Source organism: Carassius carassius, chromosome 41 (genome assembly GCF_963082965.1).
Source record: "Carassius carassius chromosome 41, fCarCar2.1, whole genome shotgun sequence".
Lineage (NCBI taxonomy): Eukaryota > Metazoa > Chordata > Actinopteri > Cypriniformes > Cyprinidae > Carassius > Carassius carassius.
Window position 1 is genome coordinate 13,691,566 of NC_081795.1, and position 17,127 is coordinate 13,708,692.

Sequence of the window (17,127 nt, forward strand, 5' to 3'; positions counted from 1 at the left end):
CTTCTTAGCTCCTTATGACGTTTAGGGATTTAAAACTGCAGCACACAGAAAGTGGAACTGGGTGAAGTGAAACGTTTGGGGGGTTTTTTTTACAGGAAAGAAGGAAACAACAACACAGTGCTTTACTTCCTTGACTAGCCTTCTAGTATTGTTTGCATTTCACAAATCAGGGAGTATCGGATGTCACATGATGTGATCTCATGCTTTGCAGTCATTCCTTTGAAGTCTCTGATTTAAAGGAATAGTTCACCCAAAAACAGAAAATTTACCCTCAGGCCATTCAAGATATAGATGAGTTTGTTTATCCATCTGAACAGATTTAGAGAAATGTAGCATTACATCACATGCTCACCAATGGATGCTCTGCAGTGAATGGGTGCCGTCAGAATGAGAGTCTAAACAGCTAATTAAAACATCATAACAATCCACACAACTCCAATCCATCAAGTAAAATCTTGTGAAGCAAAAGCTAGTCTTTTTTAAATAAACAAATTCATAATTAACATGTTTTTAACTTCACACCATAGTAAAATCTGAGAGCTCCATAATATTGCTTTCTCCAGCTGTTTGGACTCTCATTCTGACGGCATTAATTCACAGCAGAGGAGCCATTAGTGAGCAAGTAATGTAAGATCTTTTTTTTTTTATCTAAAAAAACAAACTAATCTAGATCTTGTATGGCACCTCTGAACATAAAAGAAGATATTTAGAAATGTCTCTTGAATGTTGTTTTGTGCTCTGCAGAAAAAAAGGAAAAAGGTGCACAGGTATGGAACAACGTGAATTTTAATTTTTGGGTGGACTATTCCTTTAAGGGTCATTATAACAGGCAATAATCAGATTTGAACTGCTCAAGGGGTTTTAATGCATAATATTTTGTAATTTAATGCGTAAACTGTTAATCAATATAAAACAGCAACACCACAGATGTTGCATTGATTTTAGCTAACTGATTTTTCTAATGCACACAACAGCAGAAAATCAGCATCTAACAGGATTTGACTAATCCCTGTATTATTCATGAATGGCACCAAATTACAGCACAGAAGTAATAGATTCCCTACAGAATTCTAATAGTTTTTCATTCATATTAAATAGCAATTTGTGCTACCACCCTCTTCTGGTGACCCATGACCCCACCCACAATCAGCTCTGGTTTGAAACACAACCTAAAGGATTTACAAGCTCTGTGTTTTTCTTTCTATTGATCAGCCAGTGAGCTACACAGCCTGGAGCCAGCTGACCCCCGACACAACACACTGATTGTTAACTCTGAATATGCATGGAGGACAAAATCTTTTAGAACTTGCTGGCCAAAAATCTTCTAAATGACAAAATCAGCACACATTTAAACATATGCTACCTTCAAGTATTTAAGTCAACATTGTCCACAAGTCATCATATTTGCAAAATGAGTGCACATGAACGTCAGCACTATGTCAAAACTACCCATGGGAAACCAGTGGGATATTCTTTTCATGCTGGAAGTGAGTAAATAAATGATTCATTTAGGAAGTTATATTGATACGTCATATAGGAAGACACAATGATATTGTTGATAATTAAGATGCAATAGTGAATGTTGACCGTATGTATCCTTGTATGTTTTATGTAGCGTAGGTGAAAAAACAGTTATAGAACTTGCCTGAATATGAATATCAGTAACCTCAAAAGTTAAAAATTTGTCAGATATCACATCACATTAAGAAATAAAATTATATTCAACTGAAGATGGAACCATAGCAACAGTAACCGACTCTAGCACTTTATATTAATAATCATAATATATTATTTATGATTATTTGTCATTTCTGTCAATTTACTAACCATGAACCATTACTACAGAAATTCTGGTAATACAATAAGGTCTAATTTCTTAACATTCATTTATGTAATAAATATTATTATAAATGCTGTAAATAGGTTCAGACTTAGAATGAGCATCAGTGATTTATTTTAAAAGCAAAAAAAAATAAAAAAAATAAATAAATAATAATAATTCTTACCAAATCACATCATTTTGTTATGAAGTCTTAGTGGAAATCCTTTTAAAAGGTCAGCCTCCTTAAAAGTCATTGTATGATTTGTACCCTGAATAAGCAAGCTTTTTCATGTTTAAGAAAGAGATGTCTGAAGTGTGATTTTTTTTTACACTAAATATACAGAGAGATCTGTGTGTACACTCACCCATGTAATTCTCAAACAGGCATTAGCAGTGGCAGCATCAGGACAGGGGCTATTATGCAGCTCTGCTGTGCCTAATGGCTCTGCATCATGAGGGCATGTCTGTACAGTGTGGGCTCTGCATTATGGGGAGGCAGCAGGGCACACACACACATGATCTGTCAGCAACACCAATATCAAACACATAGGAAAGGACGTTAGTGGGATCAAAGCATCTGACAGATGCTTTCTGGGAAATCTGGTTTAAGGCCTTTGAAATAAATATCAGCATAAAATGTCAGCTTCGACATTAACTCTACACTCTCTTTGCACATGAACACATTTTAGTTTTTAAATGCCATCTTTATGACTGATTGTATCCATTATTTTGCAAATATTAAAACTGGGTCCATTTATTCATCGCCCAAACAATGCCAACAGACAAAAGACATACATGACCATTTAAATATATATACTTCTATTCAGAAAGATGTATTAAACTGATCAAATGTGACAGTAAAGACCTATATAATGATTTCTATTTCAAGGAAACTTTCTATTCATCAAAGAACCCTGAAAAAAAAATATATCATGGTTTCCTCAAAAATGTTAACTTTGATGATAATAATAATAAGAAAAAAAAACTAAATTATTTCAAAATATTACTTTTTTTAAATCAAATAAATGCAGCATTGATGAGAATTCATACAAAAAGTTTGAATAGTATAGTGTTTTAGACGAGGTTTGTGAATAGCAAATTTCTTATACTCTTTTTCTCTTACTTTTTGTTTCAGTACAGACTAAACTAAATGAATACTAGTCAAATATGCCCAAATAAATTGGTCAGCATGGCACAGTCCAGCCAAGCAACTGCCATTGAGATGAACAGGGATGCTAATGGAAAGATTCTTCTTCTAGGTCAGAACCAAGCCTTTATGTTGGTGCTCAGATGCACTCTGCCACCCTCATAACATGCACCACGTTCAACCAACCCACAATACACAGGCTCAGTTCCTTTTGATGTATTCCCCTGAAACATAATTTAGCTGGGAAGTGCATTGTCATACATTGCTGTGACGTGGGTGAGTGCGTGCTCCAGCATGAAGTGAGGGGGTGGATGACTGCGTGGGGAATCCATGCCCAGTGACTGACTGGAAAACAAGGGAATTGCTCTGCTTTTTGGTGGTGACGACAGACTAGCAGTGCTCCTAGACCAGCCCTCCCCAGCCACCCACACACACACACACACACACACCAGTGCTGAACAGCATTTATACTGAAACCATCACCCTGCTTATGGTCACGACTCAGACGCTCTTTCCCTCAGACACCCAAAAATGCTCCAACTCATCATGCAAAATGCCTGCGATGCGTGAGAGAGTGTGATAACCAGCGTGAGTGGAGGAACAACTCTGAAGCAAGCACTAAAATTACAGTTTCTTTCAGTCATTTCCTTTGCCACAAAAGAATAAAAATGATGGATATGTAAAAAAAACTACACAAATATGTGACATAACAATCCTAAACACCTTCTCAATAAATCAAAATAGATCAAAATACTCCTTCCAAGACTATGAAGATCATCAGCAGAGACAAAACTAACCAACACTGAATAGACTTATAACAATAATATTATAAGCTGAAGTGTATAATCTTTTGAATATGATGATACTTGTGTCTTTCGTGTATGTGTGCATGTATAAAATCAATCTATCTGACTACTGACTGTCTGTCTATAAATGTGTGTGTGTGTGTGTGTGTGTGTGTTTGTGTGTGTGTGTGTGTGCAAACACATTTCCCCAAAGTGCATACATCTGCACAGCTGAGCTTAGTGTTGCTATTATAACATTAGAAGGCTAGATCTGCTGTAGTCATGGAGTTCAATAGCTATTGCAATAGCATTTACATAGCAAATCTCATATTCCAAATCCTTGTCATTTAAAGCTAATGAAAAGGAGTGTTGAATGAAGATGTCCTCATTACAGTCTCCATAAAAAAGTGCCTGAGTAACAAAAGTAATAATTCAAATTTATTAACGGATGTTCCACAATTAAACAGCACTAACCGACTAACGGAAGAACAGAGATGAGTCACAGAGTAGCCGAGGGCTGACATCACTGCTTGTTATCATGTGGCCTTAAACCTTGATTCACGGTTTAGTCTTCTAAACGAGAGGAGTAATGGAAAATAGCACGTGTTTGGATAAATCAAGCACTCCGTATAAACGTGGCAGCCCTGCATACCTACAAAAAGAGTTCAGGCTACTCAGGCAAATATGGGCAAAGGCAAAATGAGGTTGTAAATGTTAACAAAGCTAAGTAATAATGCAGTAAATAAATTTTTCCCTTCATATAAAAACAGCATTTATGCTTGTACATTGACTAAGCAATATCTGTGGTGCCACGCAGCACTGGTGTGTCACTGACGTAATGAGGCTGAGCCTGGGTTAATGTTCCGGCCTGTCTCTGTGTCACTGGAGTAAAGAGTCTGAGTCACACACAGTCCCAGTCATCTGCACCGGACAAATCAACCTTTTTACTGGCAGTGATCCAAAGCTCCGGAACTATCATCATGCCACCGAGCCCCAGCCTTCGCCTCTAAAGTCTTGCAACAATGACATACATATTTTTTATAATTATTATTATTATTATTTTTACTTTTATAGAGCATTTCTTTATTAAAAGTTATATACATGTTTGTTAATTATTAGTTGTTTTAATTAATTAATGCTTTCACAAAAATCGTTAGGAAATTGTGAATCTAAAATGTAACTCCACAACAGCGCTTAACTCACTTTTTCTACAGTATGATCATTTGTTAATGATTTTCAACCAAAAAGATGCATGGAAGATTATCACAAATTATTCTCACAAACTCAAACCATATTTATGTTAACCAGCAAAATAACTTGGTGACATTAAAAACAGCACAATCAACAAATGTTATGTCACAGAAAAGCAAATGCTTATTTTTGCAAGGCATAAAAACATCAGCATTGGCCTACTGTATGTGATACAAAACACCTCTTCTCTCAAACTGTACTCACTGCAAAGTCCAATAATGTGGCTGCTGTCTTCATGTACAAACTTCTTGGTCACCGCCTCCTCCATAATCTGCTTCACCTAGACATGGAAAGACATGTAATTAGAAATGGCAAAGACTGGCAAAAACAATAATGGCAAGTCAAAATTCTTGGAATTGGGTTCACAAAAGCAACTAATTAATAATGACGGCGTAACCACAAAAGCTTTAATTAGCTTCATTCAACTGATAAGTTTCCCTGGGAGAGCAAGGAACTGTGTAGAATGAGTCTTTGTCACATTTTCTCTTCCAACTGTCAGTACTACAGCAAATCCCAAACTAATTAATCACAATCCTTGCAGGCAGCTTTATACTGTTTGTGTAATTTGAAGAACAGCAGAAGGGTAATTGTAGCATTGAGAAGGAGCAAATAATGGGCATCTGTTGATTACGGGCATGACTTGTGCGCACCCTATGGTATGAGATTTGCCACAAGACCTACAGACAGTAAAAGTAGGACAATTCAAAGGAATGGTTCATTTGTACTCAGCTTCAGACCATTCAAGATGTAGATAAGTATGTTTTTTTTAATCAAAGACTTGGAGAAACATAGAAATGTGGCTCATCAATGGATCCTCTGCAGTGAATGGGTGCCGTCAGAAGTCCAAACAGCTGATAAAATCATCACAATTATCCACAGGTAATCCACACAACTCCAATCCATCAATTAATGTCTTGTGAAGTGAACAACTGCATGTTTGTAATGGATAAATTCATCATTAAGACCCCTGTTTCTGGCTAAAGGAAGATTCCTCCATCTATAATTCAGCTTTTTCCAGTAAAAATAAAAAAGTCATGAATCAGGTGAGAAATACGCACTGATCAAGCCCTTTTTATGAAAAGTATAAACAGCCCAAAACAGTCTTAAACAAATATCCCTGGAGAAATTTTCACCGGAGGAAGCGTTATTATGGATTATAAACTCATATTTTGGCCAGATGTTTTAAAGTTTAAAGTTAAAATGTCTAATGATTTATTTGTTTCTTACAAACATGCAGATTTTCACAAAACATTAATTGATGGTTTGGACTGGAGCCATGTGGATTATTTGTGGATTATTATGATGTTTTTATCAGCTGTTTGGACTCTCATTCTGACGGCACCCATTCACTGCAGATGATCCATTAGTGAGCAAGTGATGTAATGCTAAATTTCTCGAAATCTGAGGAAGAAACAAATCTCAACTACATCTTAAATGAACTGAGGGTGAGTAAATATTCATCAAAATTTCACTTTTGGGCATACAATTTTTTTAAAGGCTAATATTAAGTGTTTGGCCATTGCTGTTGTCCTTGGGACAAAATGGAAATGAAAATAATTAAAAAGATTTAAAACCAGTTCATTACAGCAGCCTGTTGCATAACATAACATATCTCGAAAAGCACGAGAATGTTTGGATACTCGAGTAGTGCAAATGCTTCACATAGTGATTCAAAAGAACACAATGGCATTAAAACCCATTTCCAGCCGAGCTGACAGCAGTAACTATGGCGTTAATGAAGTCATCACTCAAGGATTTTTACAGTTGAAATAAGGAGCAATCAGAACTTGCCGGTCCACACTAGTAATTCACAATCTAACATCTATAAATACAAAGAGCTTTGGCATCCTCTTCCCAATTTAAAAGGATATAGTAAACACCTACAAAGGGATGCAGATGCAGTCAGTTGCATGCAAAAACCCCAATAAAAATAGTATCAAATAGGGGATGCATTTCTGCAGATGCAAAAATATGTAGCAAATATTAAATACATCATTGCAAAATGGTGTAACGTTACTCAATGCAGCCAATAAATATTGATGGGGGGGGAAGGCAGAGAACAGGAAAACGAAACTAAGTTGTTTTGCTCTTGTGGGAGGCATTTGTGACGATCCCTGCTTCGTGCAGCTGTATTAATCGTCCACTGATGCAATTTAACTTCTTAGGTAGCTGCTGATGCTTTCAGTTCCTAGGCAACCAGAAGGCGGCTGACTGCGGCTTAAAGTGACAGAGACATGGGATGTTACACAAAGAAAGTCAATGGGGTAATAAAAATCGAATCCTATGTGAATTGCAGGACACAGGATTCCACGTTATTTTCAGGTCTATTTCATTCTGATACTGTGTTTCCACACTTTACATATGATGCTTAAAACAGTTCTAGTTCTAGATATATATATATCTTTTATATATATATAGATATATATCATATTTCCCAAAGACATATAAATGTGGAATGACCTGCAGGAGAAACAATATCAATCAATAGAAATCAATGCTACTTTAACTATGTTAACTAAAGAGTCCAGGACATCTCTGTGGAGGAAGTGACTCATTTTAGAAGTAAAAATAGGGGATTTAAATGAATATGACGCACAAAAGCTTGTTAAAACTTGATAAACGAGATGATGTTAAAAATTGAATTCCTTATTAACCCATGCCACTGGGCCACCTGAGGCCAGATACCCTAAGAATTATTCCAGCTCTTTATATCCATGAATTTTTGGCCTCTATTAGACATGCTATCATGAAAAATGATGTCTGCCAGGACTGTGCATTAAGTTCAAGAGGCTGAAGCAGCTACGTGGACACAGTCTGTTCTGACACATGAGACATGCTGGTACCAATTTAGGACATCTATTCTTTGCAGCAATTCATTCAAGATTTCTATTATTCACGAGGGTTGGATTTAAAACTAGCATTCGCTGCACTGTGAGGAAAGATAAGAATTAATTACACTGATATGAAAGAATGTAACAGCCCACTGTACAGTTACAGGAGTGAAAACATTGGAAACTCTGTGAATTTGAAGTCTTATCAAATAATTATTACAAAATACGCCCAAGAACAGTTCATTCATATTATCTCAGCCTACTTATGTTGAATTGGTATAAAAACGGTTAGTACAGATTTTTTTATACATGTTTTTACTCCTTTTTTTAGCTTAAAATTATACCATGGATGAATCTTTTTTCCAATATTATTAGAAGCCTCTCTTAAATACTTAAATCTAATCATAACATAGAGTGGGCCAATATATTTGTGTTTGAACTAAACTATATATTTCATCACTGTCCAGAAGTTAAGATGTTCTTGAATTGTTTTCTACACTGTATTTGACTATTATTCTTAGTGGAATCTTTAACCTAATTTGTATAAAAAATGTATATATTAATTTCAAGTCAAATAATTATTACAAAATTAGTTCATTCATATTATCTCGTATTATATCGTATAAAACGGTCATGTCTTGATTTTTTTTTTCTATAAGAATGTAGTAAGTGCAATGCACCAGTTATTATAGCAAAAATATTACATTTAACTTTACATACAGTATCCCTTACTTGACTTAATGTAGCCTACTAGTCAAATTAAACTAATTATAATAATGATTTTTAAGCCAGTTCAACCTGTAGCGTAAACCAACAATGGCTATACTGGTCCTGTATAATAGTATATGAATTTGACTGCATGATATAACTTGAAATTATCGTGTAACAGCTCAAAAATTAGATTACTGTTATATTTCCACGAGAAAGTTTTCTCTGCATGCGATAAAAAGAAAACAAGCCCAGATCAAAACAATCCAAGCATATTAAACGCAGAGCCATCAGTGCAACCGATCTTTTCTAATCTAGTCAAATAATAAAGTCGCGTGCTTTCTCTTACAGTCGCGTTATAAATAAACCTCGCGTGCTCTGAGCGCTCAGCTCCTCAAATGTATCTGTCAATGGAAATTCGATGGCAGCACGTTTCTATTTACACTGCAACAGGCTAGGAGCATATTCTACACTAAATACGTATTCAGTTAAGACTAGTCATTTGCAGAAGACAGAATATATTGATCACCGCAGAAACCTCTGATTAAATCACTGGCTCCCATAGCAACATTAAGTTACAGGCGGATGAGGAAGGAAACAGTCGACCCCTCCAGCGCTACAGGTGAAAGGGTTTGAATATGAACCTATAACTTGTAAATGCAACTCGTTATACATTAATGCATCACTGTAAACATAAGCGCATCCAAAACTTCCATATGCATGCACTAAATCGGATGCAAAGCATGTGAGCTAAAGCATGTTTTAGAATTCAATCAAAACTAAGACAAGAAATACATTAATTGCACTTACTTCTCTTTTGACGTTCCATAGCAATTTCTCTTTAAATTCTTCATCTGTAGTCGAACCCATTGTCCCTGACTGTTAAACAACCCAAGTGCAGCATAAACTAGCTGGAGACATAAATCTGAACGGCTCGCCTGCCTTCCTCCCAGTATTTCTTTCCCCTTCCTTCCTTTTCATATAAATGTGTGTACTGACAGCTGAGCGTTGACGCATCTAAGCACTGCCGAAGCGCATCGTGAAGCCATCTTCGGTTCCTTTATGACGCAATCACCGCTGGCCCCGCCCCCTTGCTATTGTAGATCAATGGGAAAAATCTCTTCACGCGCCGCACGCCGTTCAGGCAGTGACGGCGATTTATTTTTAGCTCCCCTCCACATTTGACAGCTCAGACAGAGGCGACCGTGGTGGTTCAACTAATCAGGCATCAAGACATGATGTTCATATGATCTACTGGATGAAATGACGATGCATGATAGTCTCGCATCCTATTATGGAAGGAACAGCTGGATATTACCTAGAAATGGCACAGGTGCATTCAACTGGAAAAAATAACTCGCACAAATTCTAACTACTAAATATTTCACAGCTGTTTAAGGGGTTTGTGGAACAATTTATTATTTGCCTTTAAAGGAATTAGTTAACCCCAAAATGAAATGTATTTAATGTAGATTAGGTTTTTTTCTTGATAGCAAGATATTTGAAGAAATTTAGCATTACATCATTTGCTCACCAATGGATCCTCTGCAGTGAATGAGTGCCGTCAGATTGAGTCCAAACAGATGATTAAAAAAAAAACCAAGAAATCCACATCACTCCAGTCCATCAGTTAACGTCTTGTGAAATGAAAAGCTGTTTGTAAAACACAACTCCATTACTAAGGTGGTTTGGCTTTAAACCACATCTATAACTATTTTACATAAAAAAATCCACCAACGTATGTTTTGTTGTGATGTTTTTAACAGCTGTTTGGACTCTCATTTAGACGGCACCCATTCACTGCAGAGGATCCATCGGTGATGAACAAGTGATGTAATGTTAAATTTCGCCAAGTCATTTACATTTTGGATGGCTTGATGGTGATAAAATCTTTTTTTTGGGGGGGGGGGGGGGATGGGGGGGGTGGACAACTATTTAAATTACATACTGTTAAAATGACTAGGAGAACTCAAAAAGAAGAAAAGATGACAAATCTCTCTCTTTTTGGTCCATACATTGACACAATTTGAGTCAAATGAGTCCATTGTTGTTTTGGAGTTTATGGACCAATCTGAATTATTCTTAAGATCCGCAAAGAGTTTTCATTTTTGGGTGAATTACTGTTTGAGTTAAAGAAATATTTGGTGTGTGTCAAATAACTGGAGCAGGAACATTTTAGTTCACATTCATTCATTCATTAAGCACCACATTAAAACATCAAACACTACCACCTGATTTTCACAAATATAAACCACAAGTCCACATACATGAGATATATATATATATATATATATATATATATATATATATATATAATTTTTTTTTTTAATCACAGTATCAGATGATGTAGGCATAAGGCAGGATTGTACCGGAGTATATGATCCTGTATGTAGCAGTGATGTATTTGGCAAATTCATCTTGGCGAAGATGTTATCAAAACATGCTATGATTAGATGAGTAACTACTATTTTAAAAAAGTGTTTTCTAAAAAAAAAAAAATAAAAACAACAAAATAATATGGTAAATAATTTAAAATTTAAAAGCACTAATGCGAATTCATTATCAGCTTTCTGTGATGATGACATCAATTTTCAAGTAGCATTTCATCCAAAACATCGATTGTCAAGCCACCTACAAAAAAATAAAAATCACAAAGTAGCATCGGTTCAGGCAGCGAACTACAAAGTGGTTAAACGGTGCTGGTAGATTAGTGTTCTCCACAGACAATGTGAAAACAGAAGCACTAGTTGAAAGGATAAATATAAAATGTCCTGGAAGCCTCAATTCACAGTTAGGCTAATGTCCAAGTGGTCTGTCGTCATAAGTGCTGTATCTTTTAATGTGGATGCGTTGCACACGCTCCCTCAGCTCCACGGCTTCCTCCTCTTCGCTGTGTGAGCAACAATTGTTCCGTCTGCGAGTGGCCTCCAACAGAGAGTTATCTGGGACTGGGAGAGTCTCATACAGCAGGGCATTTAGCATCTCCTCGTAGATCCGTGCTTCTGGAAACTCAACCTGAGCACATTGCGAGAGTTCTTCTTTGTCATAGTTAAACAGGCTATAAGAAATACCTTTTCAAAGATGACTTACTTTTGTCTGCTTTTTCTCAGTAGCATAAACAATGGATGTGTAGCAGACTTCTGCTAGCTTGCGCCTCTGTCCGTAAAAGGACCAGCAGCAGATCTCATCTCCAATGACCTCTTTAATGAAGAGCACACGACTGCTGTAGCTCAGAGACAGCTCCTCAAACAGCTCGATATTCTTGAGTAGGTGGTCATCCGAGTTGCTTTTGAGGAAAATCAAAGACCAGTCACAAAGAAAATAAGTATTGACACTAGAAGCCAAGTGAATCTCTCAAAAAGGTAAATCGTGTACTCGTGTTTACCTTGTATAGGAATATTTGTTGTTACCTCGGTTGTAAAGCAGTTTTACAACAGGCTATAAGTGGAAAAATAATAATGCCAAAACACATTCAGAGTTGCAGATTTTCTTGTTTTTATGTGAACATAAAACAAACCCCAAAAGACAGAATGTTTGCACTCCAGGAAAGTCTCACCCTTACACAGCCTTGTATCAGTCTCTCCTCCTCTTTAGGAGATGTTATGACCGGGATAACACACAAAGCCTTTTCTTCATTTTCCTACCAACAAACAAACAAACAAAATAAAAAAAAGTGGATCTCACAAAGCCTGCCAATATATATCTGGGTCATGTTTTCCCCCCAAATTATTATTATTTTATGACATAAAAAATGCTTGCTTTTAAGAATATTTAAATAGTTTGCATTATTCTTTTACATACACTAGATTTTCAAAGGTCTACATTAGTATGACTGTTTTCTGAAAGAAATTAATGCTTTTATTAAGTGACCTTATATTTATTATATTGTTCAAAAGTGACAGTAAAGACTTTAATAATGTTACAAAAGATTTATATTTCAAATCAAGGAATTTTTAAGCTTTCTATTCATCAAAGGAACAAATTCATCATAAAAAACCACCCTGAAAAGATGCATTGCAATTTCCACGAAAATCAGCACAACCGTTTTCACCATATTTCACGATACTACTGTTTTTACTTCTTTTTTTTTTTGACATAAATGCAGTCTTTGTGAGAGCAAGAGACTTCTTTCAAAAGCATAAAAATACTTTTTACCGACCCCAAACTTATAATAAACAACCATATATGATATTACAAGACTTTGCCCAGATTTCCATTACCATAATTCAGAGGTCTTCATCCCTGTTCCTGCGTGGGGGACCCAGTGTCCTGCAGAGTTTAGCTATTAAAAGTTAATGCTCTCCCCTACTATACCACTGTGCTATACCACTTTTATTTACTTAACACTACCTTACATCTTATTCCATTTCTTGTAAATTCTATTCTATTCCATCTATATATCACAACTGTACATACTAATTTTGCATATATATATATATATATATATATATATATACACACACACACACATACATACATACAGTGTGTACGGAAAGTATTCAGACCCCCCTTAAATTTTTTCACTCTTTGTTATATTGCAGCCATTTGCTAAAATCATTTAAGTTCATTTTTTTCCTCATTAATGTACACACAGCACCCCATTATTGACAGAAAAACGCAGAATTGTTGACATTTTTGCAGATTTATTAAAAAAGAAAAACTGAAATATCACATGGTCCTAAGTATTCAGACCCTTTGCTGCGACACTCTTATATTTAACTCAGGTGCTGTCCATTTCTTCTGGTCATCCTTGAGATGGTTCTACACCTTCATTTGAGTCCAGCTGTGTTTGATTATACTGATTGGACTTGATTAGGAAAGCCACACACCTGTCTATATACAGTAAGACCTTACAGCTCACAGTGCATGTCAGAGCAAATGAAAATCATGAGGTCAAAGGAACTGCATGAAGAGCTCAGAGACAGAATTGTGGCAAGGCACAGATCTGGTTCAAGGTTACAAAAACATTTCTGCTGCACTTGAGATTCCTAAGAGCACAGTGGCTTCCATAATCCTTAAATGGAAGATGTTTGGGATGACCAGAACCCTTCCTAGAGCTGGCTGTCCGGCCAAACTGAGCTATTGGGGGAGAAGAGTCTTGGTGAGAGAGGTAAAGAAGAACCCAAAGATCACTGTGGCTGAGTCTGTTGTTGTTGTCTGTGTACTGTAAGCTTGTCACCAGAACAAATTCCTTGTATGTGCAAACATACTTAGCAATAAAGCTCTTTTTGGTTCTGATTAAATATCTAATTTCTTTCTTTTAGTTTTGGAATGAAATATAACCTGGATATTTTTGACCGATTTCATGAGAATGACACATAAACAAGACACACACAATCAAGAGTACAAGTCTCAACCAACCTGCAGGGCTCTCTGGCAAACGTCTATCAACCCCTGGATCTGGTAATACTTGGCTTCTGCTAGGACCTCCATGTTAACCTGTCTGCTCTTGGGCAAGGTCACAAATCCATCACGGAGATAGCTGAGAATCGAACCAAAGTGTTTCCCACAGCGATCTATTAAAATCCAACCTTAAAAAAAAAAGAATTAACATTAACCACATCAGCACCTTGAATCAAGTGTTTACATTGTATCTCTGCACTGTCTAAATAACTTGCCTTCCTTATCAGTGAGCACCTCCGTCTTGCCACTGAACATGGATCTCAGGAGGGTGTCCTGTCGAGTGAGCACTTTCAGTGTGGAAAAGTAAAGATTGATTGATTGGGGGAAAGACTGATTTCCCCCGCTGTGGTGGTTGCTGCTGAGCAGGCTGCAAGTGATGCAAAACCTACATGCTACACAACACAAAACTATATATATATATATATATATATATATATATATATATATATATACACACACACACACACACACACACACAAACATGTACAAGATGTTTAAACAATATGGAATATTATGGTAAAAGTATGCAATGAATACCCATAATAACAGCAAATATGGCCTTATACTTAATTGAAAGACTATCTAAAAGTGACATATTGCATTTATATCATTTATTTCTTGACAATTAATACATGATGTTATTTGAAATATTACTAAACTAACGTAGAGGTATCTACTTGCATTTACAAACAGGCAATGCTTTCAGACAAACGTGTCTAGTCTGCTCATATGTTAAAATATTATGACACAAAAAGCCTAATGACGAAACATTTCTGGACTTTAGTTAAGTTTAATGGTAAGCTAGAATTAGTTTAATTTGTTAGTTTAATTCAATTTAGTTTAATTTGTTTATAAGTTAAGCAACGTGTGTTTCAATAAATTAGAATGTTGTGGAAAAGTTCATTTATTTCAATAATTCAACTCAAATTGTGAAACTCGTGTATTAAATAAATTCAATGCACACAGACTGAAGTTAAGTCTTTGGTTTTTTTAATTGTGTTGATTTTGGCTCACATTTAACAAAAACCCACCAATTCACTCATCTCAACAAATAATTTGAATACTTCATAAGACCGATAAAAAAAAGAACCAAAGACTTAAGCTACTTCAGTCTGTGTGCATTGAGTTTATTTAATACACGAGTTTCACAATTTGAGTTGAATTACTGAAATTAACTTTTCCACGACATTCTAATTTATTGAGATGCACCTGTAAGTTTATCGTGATGAAGAAACTTTTCCCATCTAGAAAACTCACCCCCTCTGCTGCAGTCCCTCGTGGGCGTTTAACTGAAACCGATGACTTGATCAGTTCGACAGTTCTACTTCAATCATTTTCGATAATAAGAAAACAAACAGGTCTATCTGAAGATATACAAATGCAAAATCACTTTTTACTTCTACCTTCGGTGGGTGATAACAGGACAGCAACAGGTTAAACCGTATTTAATATCTACTGCCACCTATTGGCTAGATCAGGGATTGTCAACGTGCTTTACTCTTACATTACATTTACAGTCGTGGCCAAAAGTTTTGAGAATTACATAAATATTAGTTTTCAAAAAGTTTGCTGCTGAACTGCTTTTAGATCTTTGTTTCAGTTGTTTCTGTGATGTACTGAAATATAATTACAAGCACTTCATATGTTTCAAAGGCTTTTATCGACAATTACATTACATTTATGCAAAGAGTCAGTATTTGCAGTGTTGACCCTTCTTTTTGAGCACCTCTGCAATTCGACTGGGCATGCTCTCAATCAACTTCTGGGCCAAATCCTGACTGATAGCAACCCATTCTTTCATAATCACTTCTTGGAGTTTGTCAGAATTAGAGGGTTTTTGTTTGTCCACCCGCCTCTTGAGGATTGACCACAAGTTCTCAATGGGATTAAGATCTGGGGAGTTTCCAGGCCATGGACCCAAAATTTCAACATTCTGGTCCCCGAGCCACTTAGTTATCACTTTTGCTTTTATCACAGTGCTCCATCGTACTGGAAAATGCATTGTTCTTCACCAAACTGTTGTTGGATTATTGGAAGAAGTTGCTGTTGGAGGGTGTTTTGGTACCATTCTTTATTCATGGCTGTGTTTTTGGGCAGAATTGTGAGTGAGCCCACTCCCTTGGATGAGAAGCAACCCACACATGAATGGTGTCAGGATGCTTTACTGTTGGCATGACACAGGACTGATGGTAGCACTCACCTTTTCTTCTCCGGACAAGCCTTTTTCCAGATGCCCCAAACAATCAGAAAGGGGCTTCATCGCAGAATATGACTTTGCCCCAGTCCTCAGCGGTCCATTCACTATACTTTCTGCAGAAGATCAATCTGTCCCTGATGTTTTTTTTGGAGAGAAGTGGCTTCTTTGCTGCCCTTCTTGACACCAGGCCATCTTCCAAAAGTCTTGGCCTCACTGTGCGTGAAGATGCGCTCACACCTGCCTGCTGCCATTCCTGAGCAAGCTCTGCACTGGTGGCACTCCGATCCCGAAGCCGAATCCTCTTTAGGAGATGATCCTGGCGCTTGCTGGACTTTCTTGGATGTCCTGAAGCCTTCTTTACAAGAATTGAACCTCTTTCCTTGAAGTTCTTGATGATCCTATAAATTGTTGATTTAGGTGCAATCTAAGTAGCCACAATATCCTTGCCTGTGAAGCCATTTTTATGCTACGCAATGATGGCTGCACGCGTTTCTTTGCAGGTCACCATGGTTAACAATGGAAGAACAATGATTTCAAGCATCACCCTCCTTTTAACATGTCAAGTCTGCCATTCTAACCCAATCAGCCTGACATAATGATCTCCAGCCTTGTGCTCGTCAACATTCTCACCTGAGTTAACAAGCCGATTACTGAAATGATCTCAGCAGGTCCTTTAATGACAGCAATGAAATGCAGTGGAAAGGTTTTTTTGGGATTAAGTTAATTTTCATGGCAAAGAAGGACTATGCAATTCATCTGATCACTCTTCATAACATTCTGGAGTATATGCAAATTGCTATTATAAAAACTTAAGCAGCAACTTTTCCAATTTTCAATATTTATGTAATTCTCAAAACTTTTGGCCACGACTGTACATCTTATCTTTATATCTATGTCCATGTCCTGAAATCATGTTTATTAATGATTTATAACAGGCTTTTTAACCGTTACATACCCAGACTCTCAGTCAAACCACTTATTTT

At 36.5% G+C, this 17,127-nt stretch overlaps 2 protein-coding genes across 3 annotated transcripts in view; both read right to left on the reverse strand.

Annotated features, from left to right (window-relative positions):
* The window catches only part of LOC132122787 (small G protein signaling modulator 2-like), a 52,896-nt gene extending 43,208 nt beyond the window's left edge, over positions 1-9,688 (reverse strand). The window contains exons 1-2 of one of the 2 annotated variants that reach the window (XM_059533201.1): positions 9,355-9,688; positions 5,210-5,285 (exon numbers count right to left, since the gene is read on the reverse strand). In XM_059533201.1, coding sequence (XP_059389184.1) covers positions 5,210-5,285; positions 9,355-9,414 — 136 coding nt within the window. In that variant the 5' untranslated portion in view covers positions 9,415-9,688. The remainder of the gene's footprint in view (positions 1-5,209; positions 5,286-9,354) is intronic. The other variant, XM_059533200.1, reaches the window with a different exon arrangement.
* A 1,219-nt stretch (positions 9,689-10,907) lies between these two features.
* On the reverse strand, positions 10,908-14,202 carry LOC132123062 (BTB/POZ domain-containing adapter for CUL3-mediated RhoA degradation protein 2-like). The gene is made up of 6 exons (XM_059533583.1): positions 14,163-14,202; positions 13,906-14,075; positions 12,101-12,184; positions 11,930-11,982; positions 11,635-11,830; positions 10,908-11,559 (listed from the first exon to the last, which is right to left on the reverse strand). The coding sequence occupies exons 1-6, from the start codon at positions 14,200-14,202 to the stop codon at positions 11,341-11,343; spliced, it is 762 nt and encodes a 253-aa protein (XP_059389566.1). The 3' UTR covers positions 10,908-11,340.
* Positions 14,203-17,127: the final 2,925 nt, after the last annotated feature.

Coding starts and splice junctions, on each gene's coding strand:
- LOC132123062 (XM_059533583.1), bottom strand. CDS start 14,202: ATGTTCAGTGGCAAGACGGAGGTGCTCACTGATAAGGAAG. Junction 14,076..14,162: donor GGTGCTCACTGATAAGGAAG/GCAAGTTATTTA, acceptor TTTTTTTTTAAG/GTTGGATTTTAATAGATCGC. Junction 11,560..11,634: donor CTGAGAAAAAGCAGACAAAA/GTAAGTCATCTT, acceptor CAATGTGCTCAG/GTTGAGTTTCCAGAAGCACG.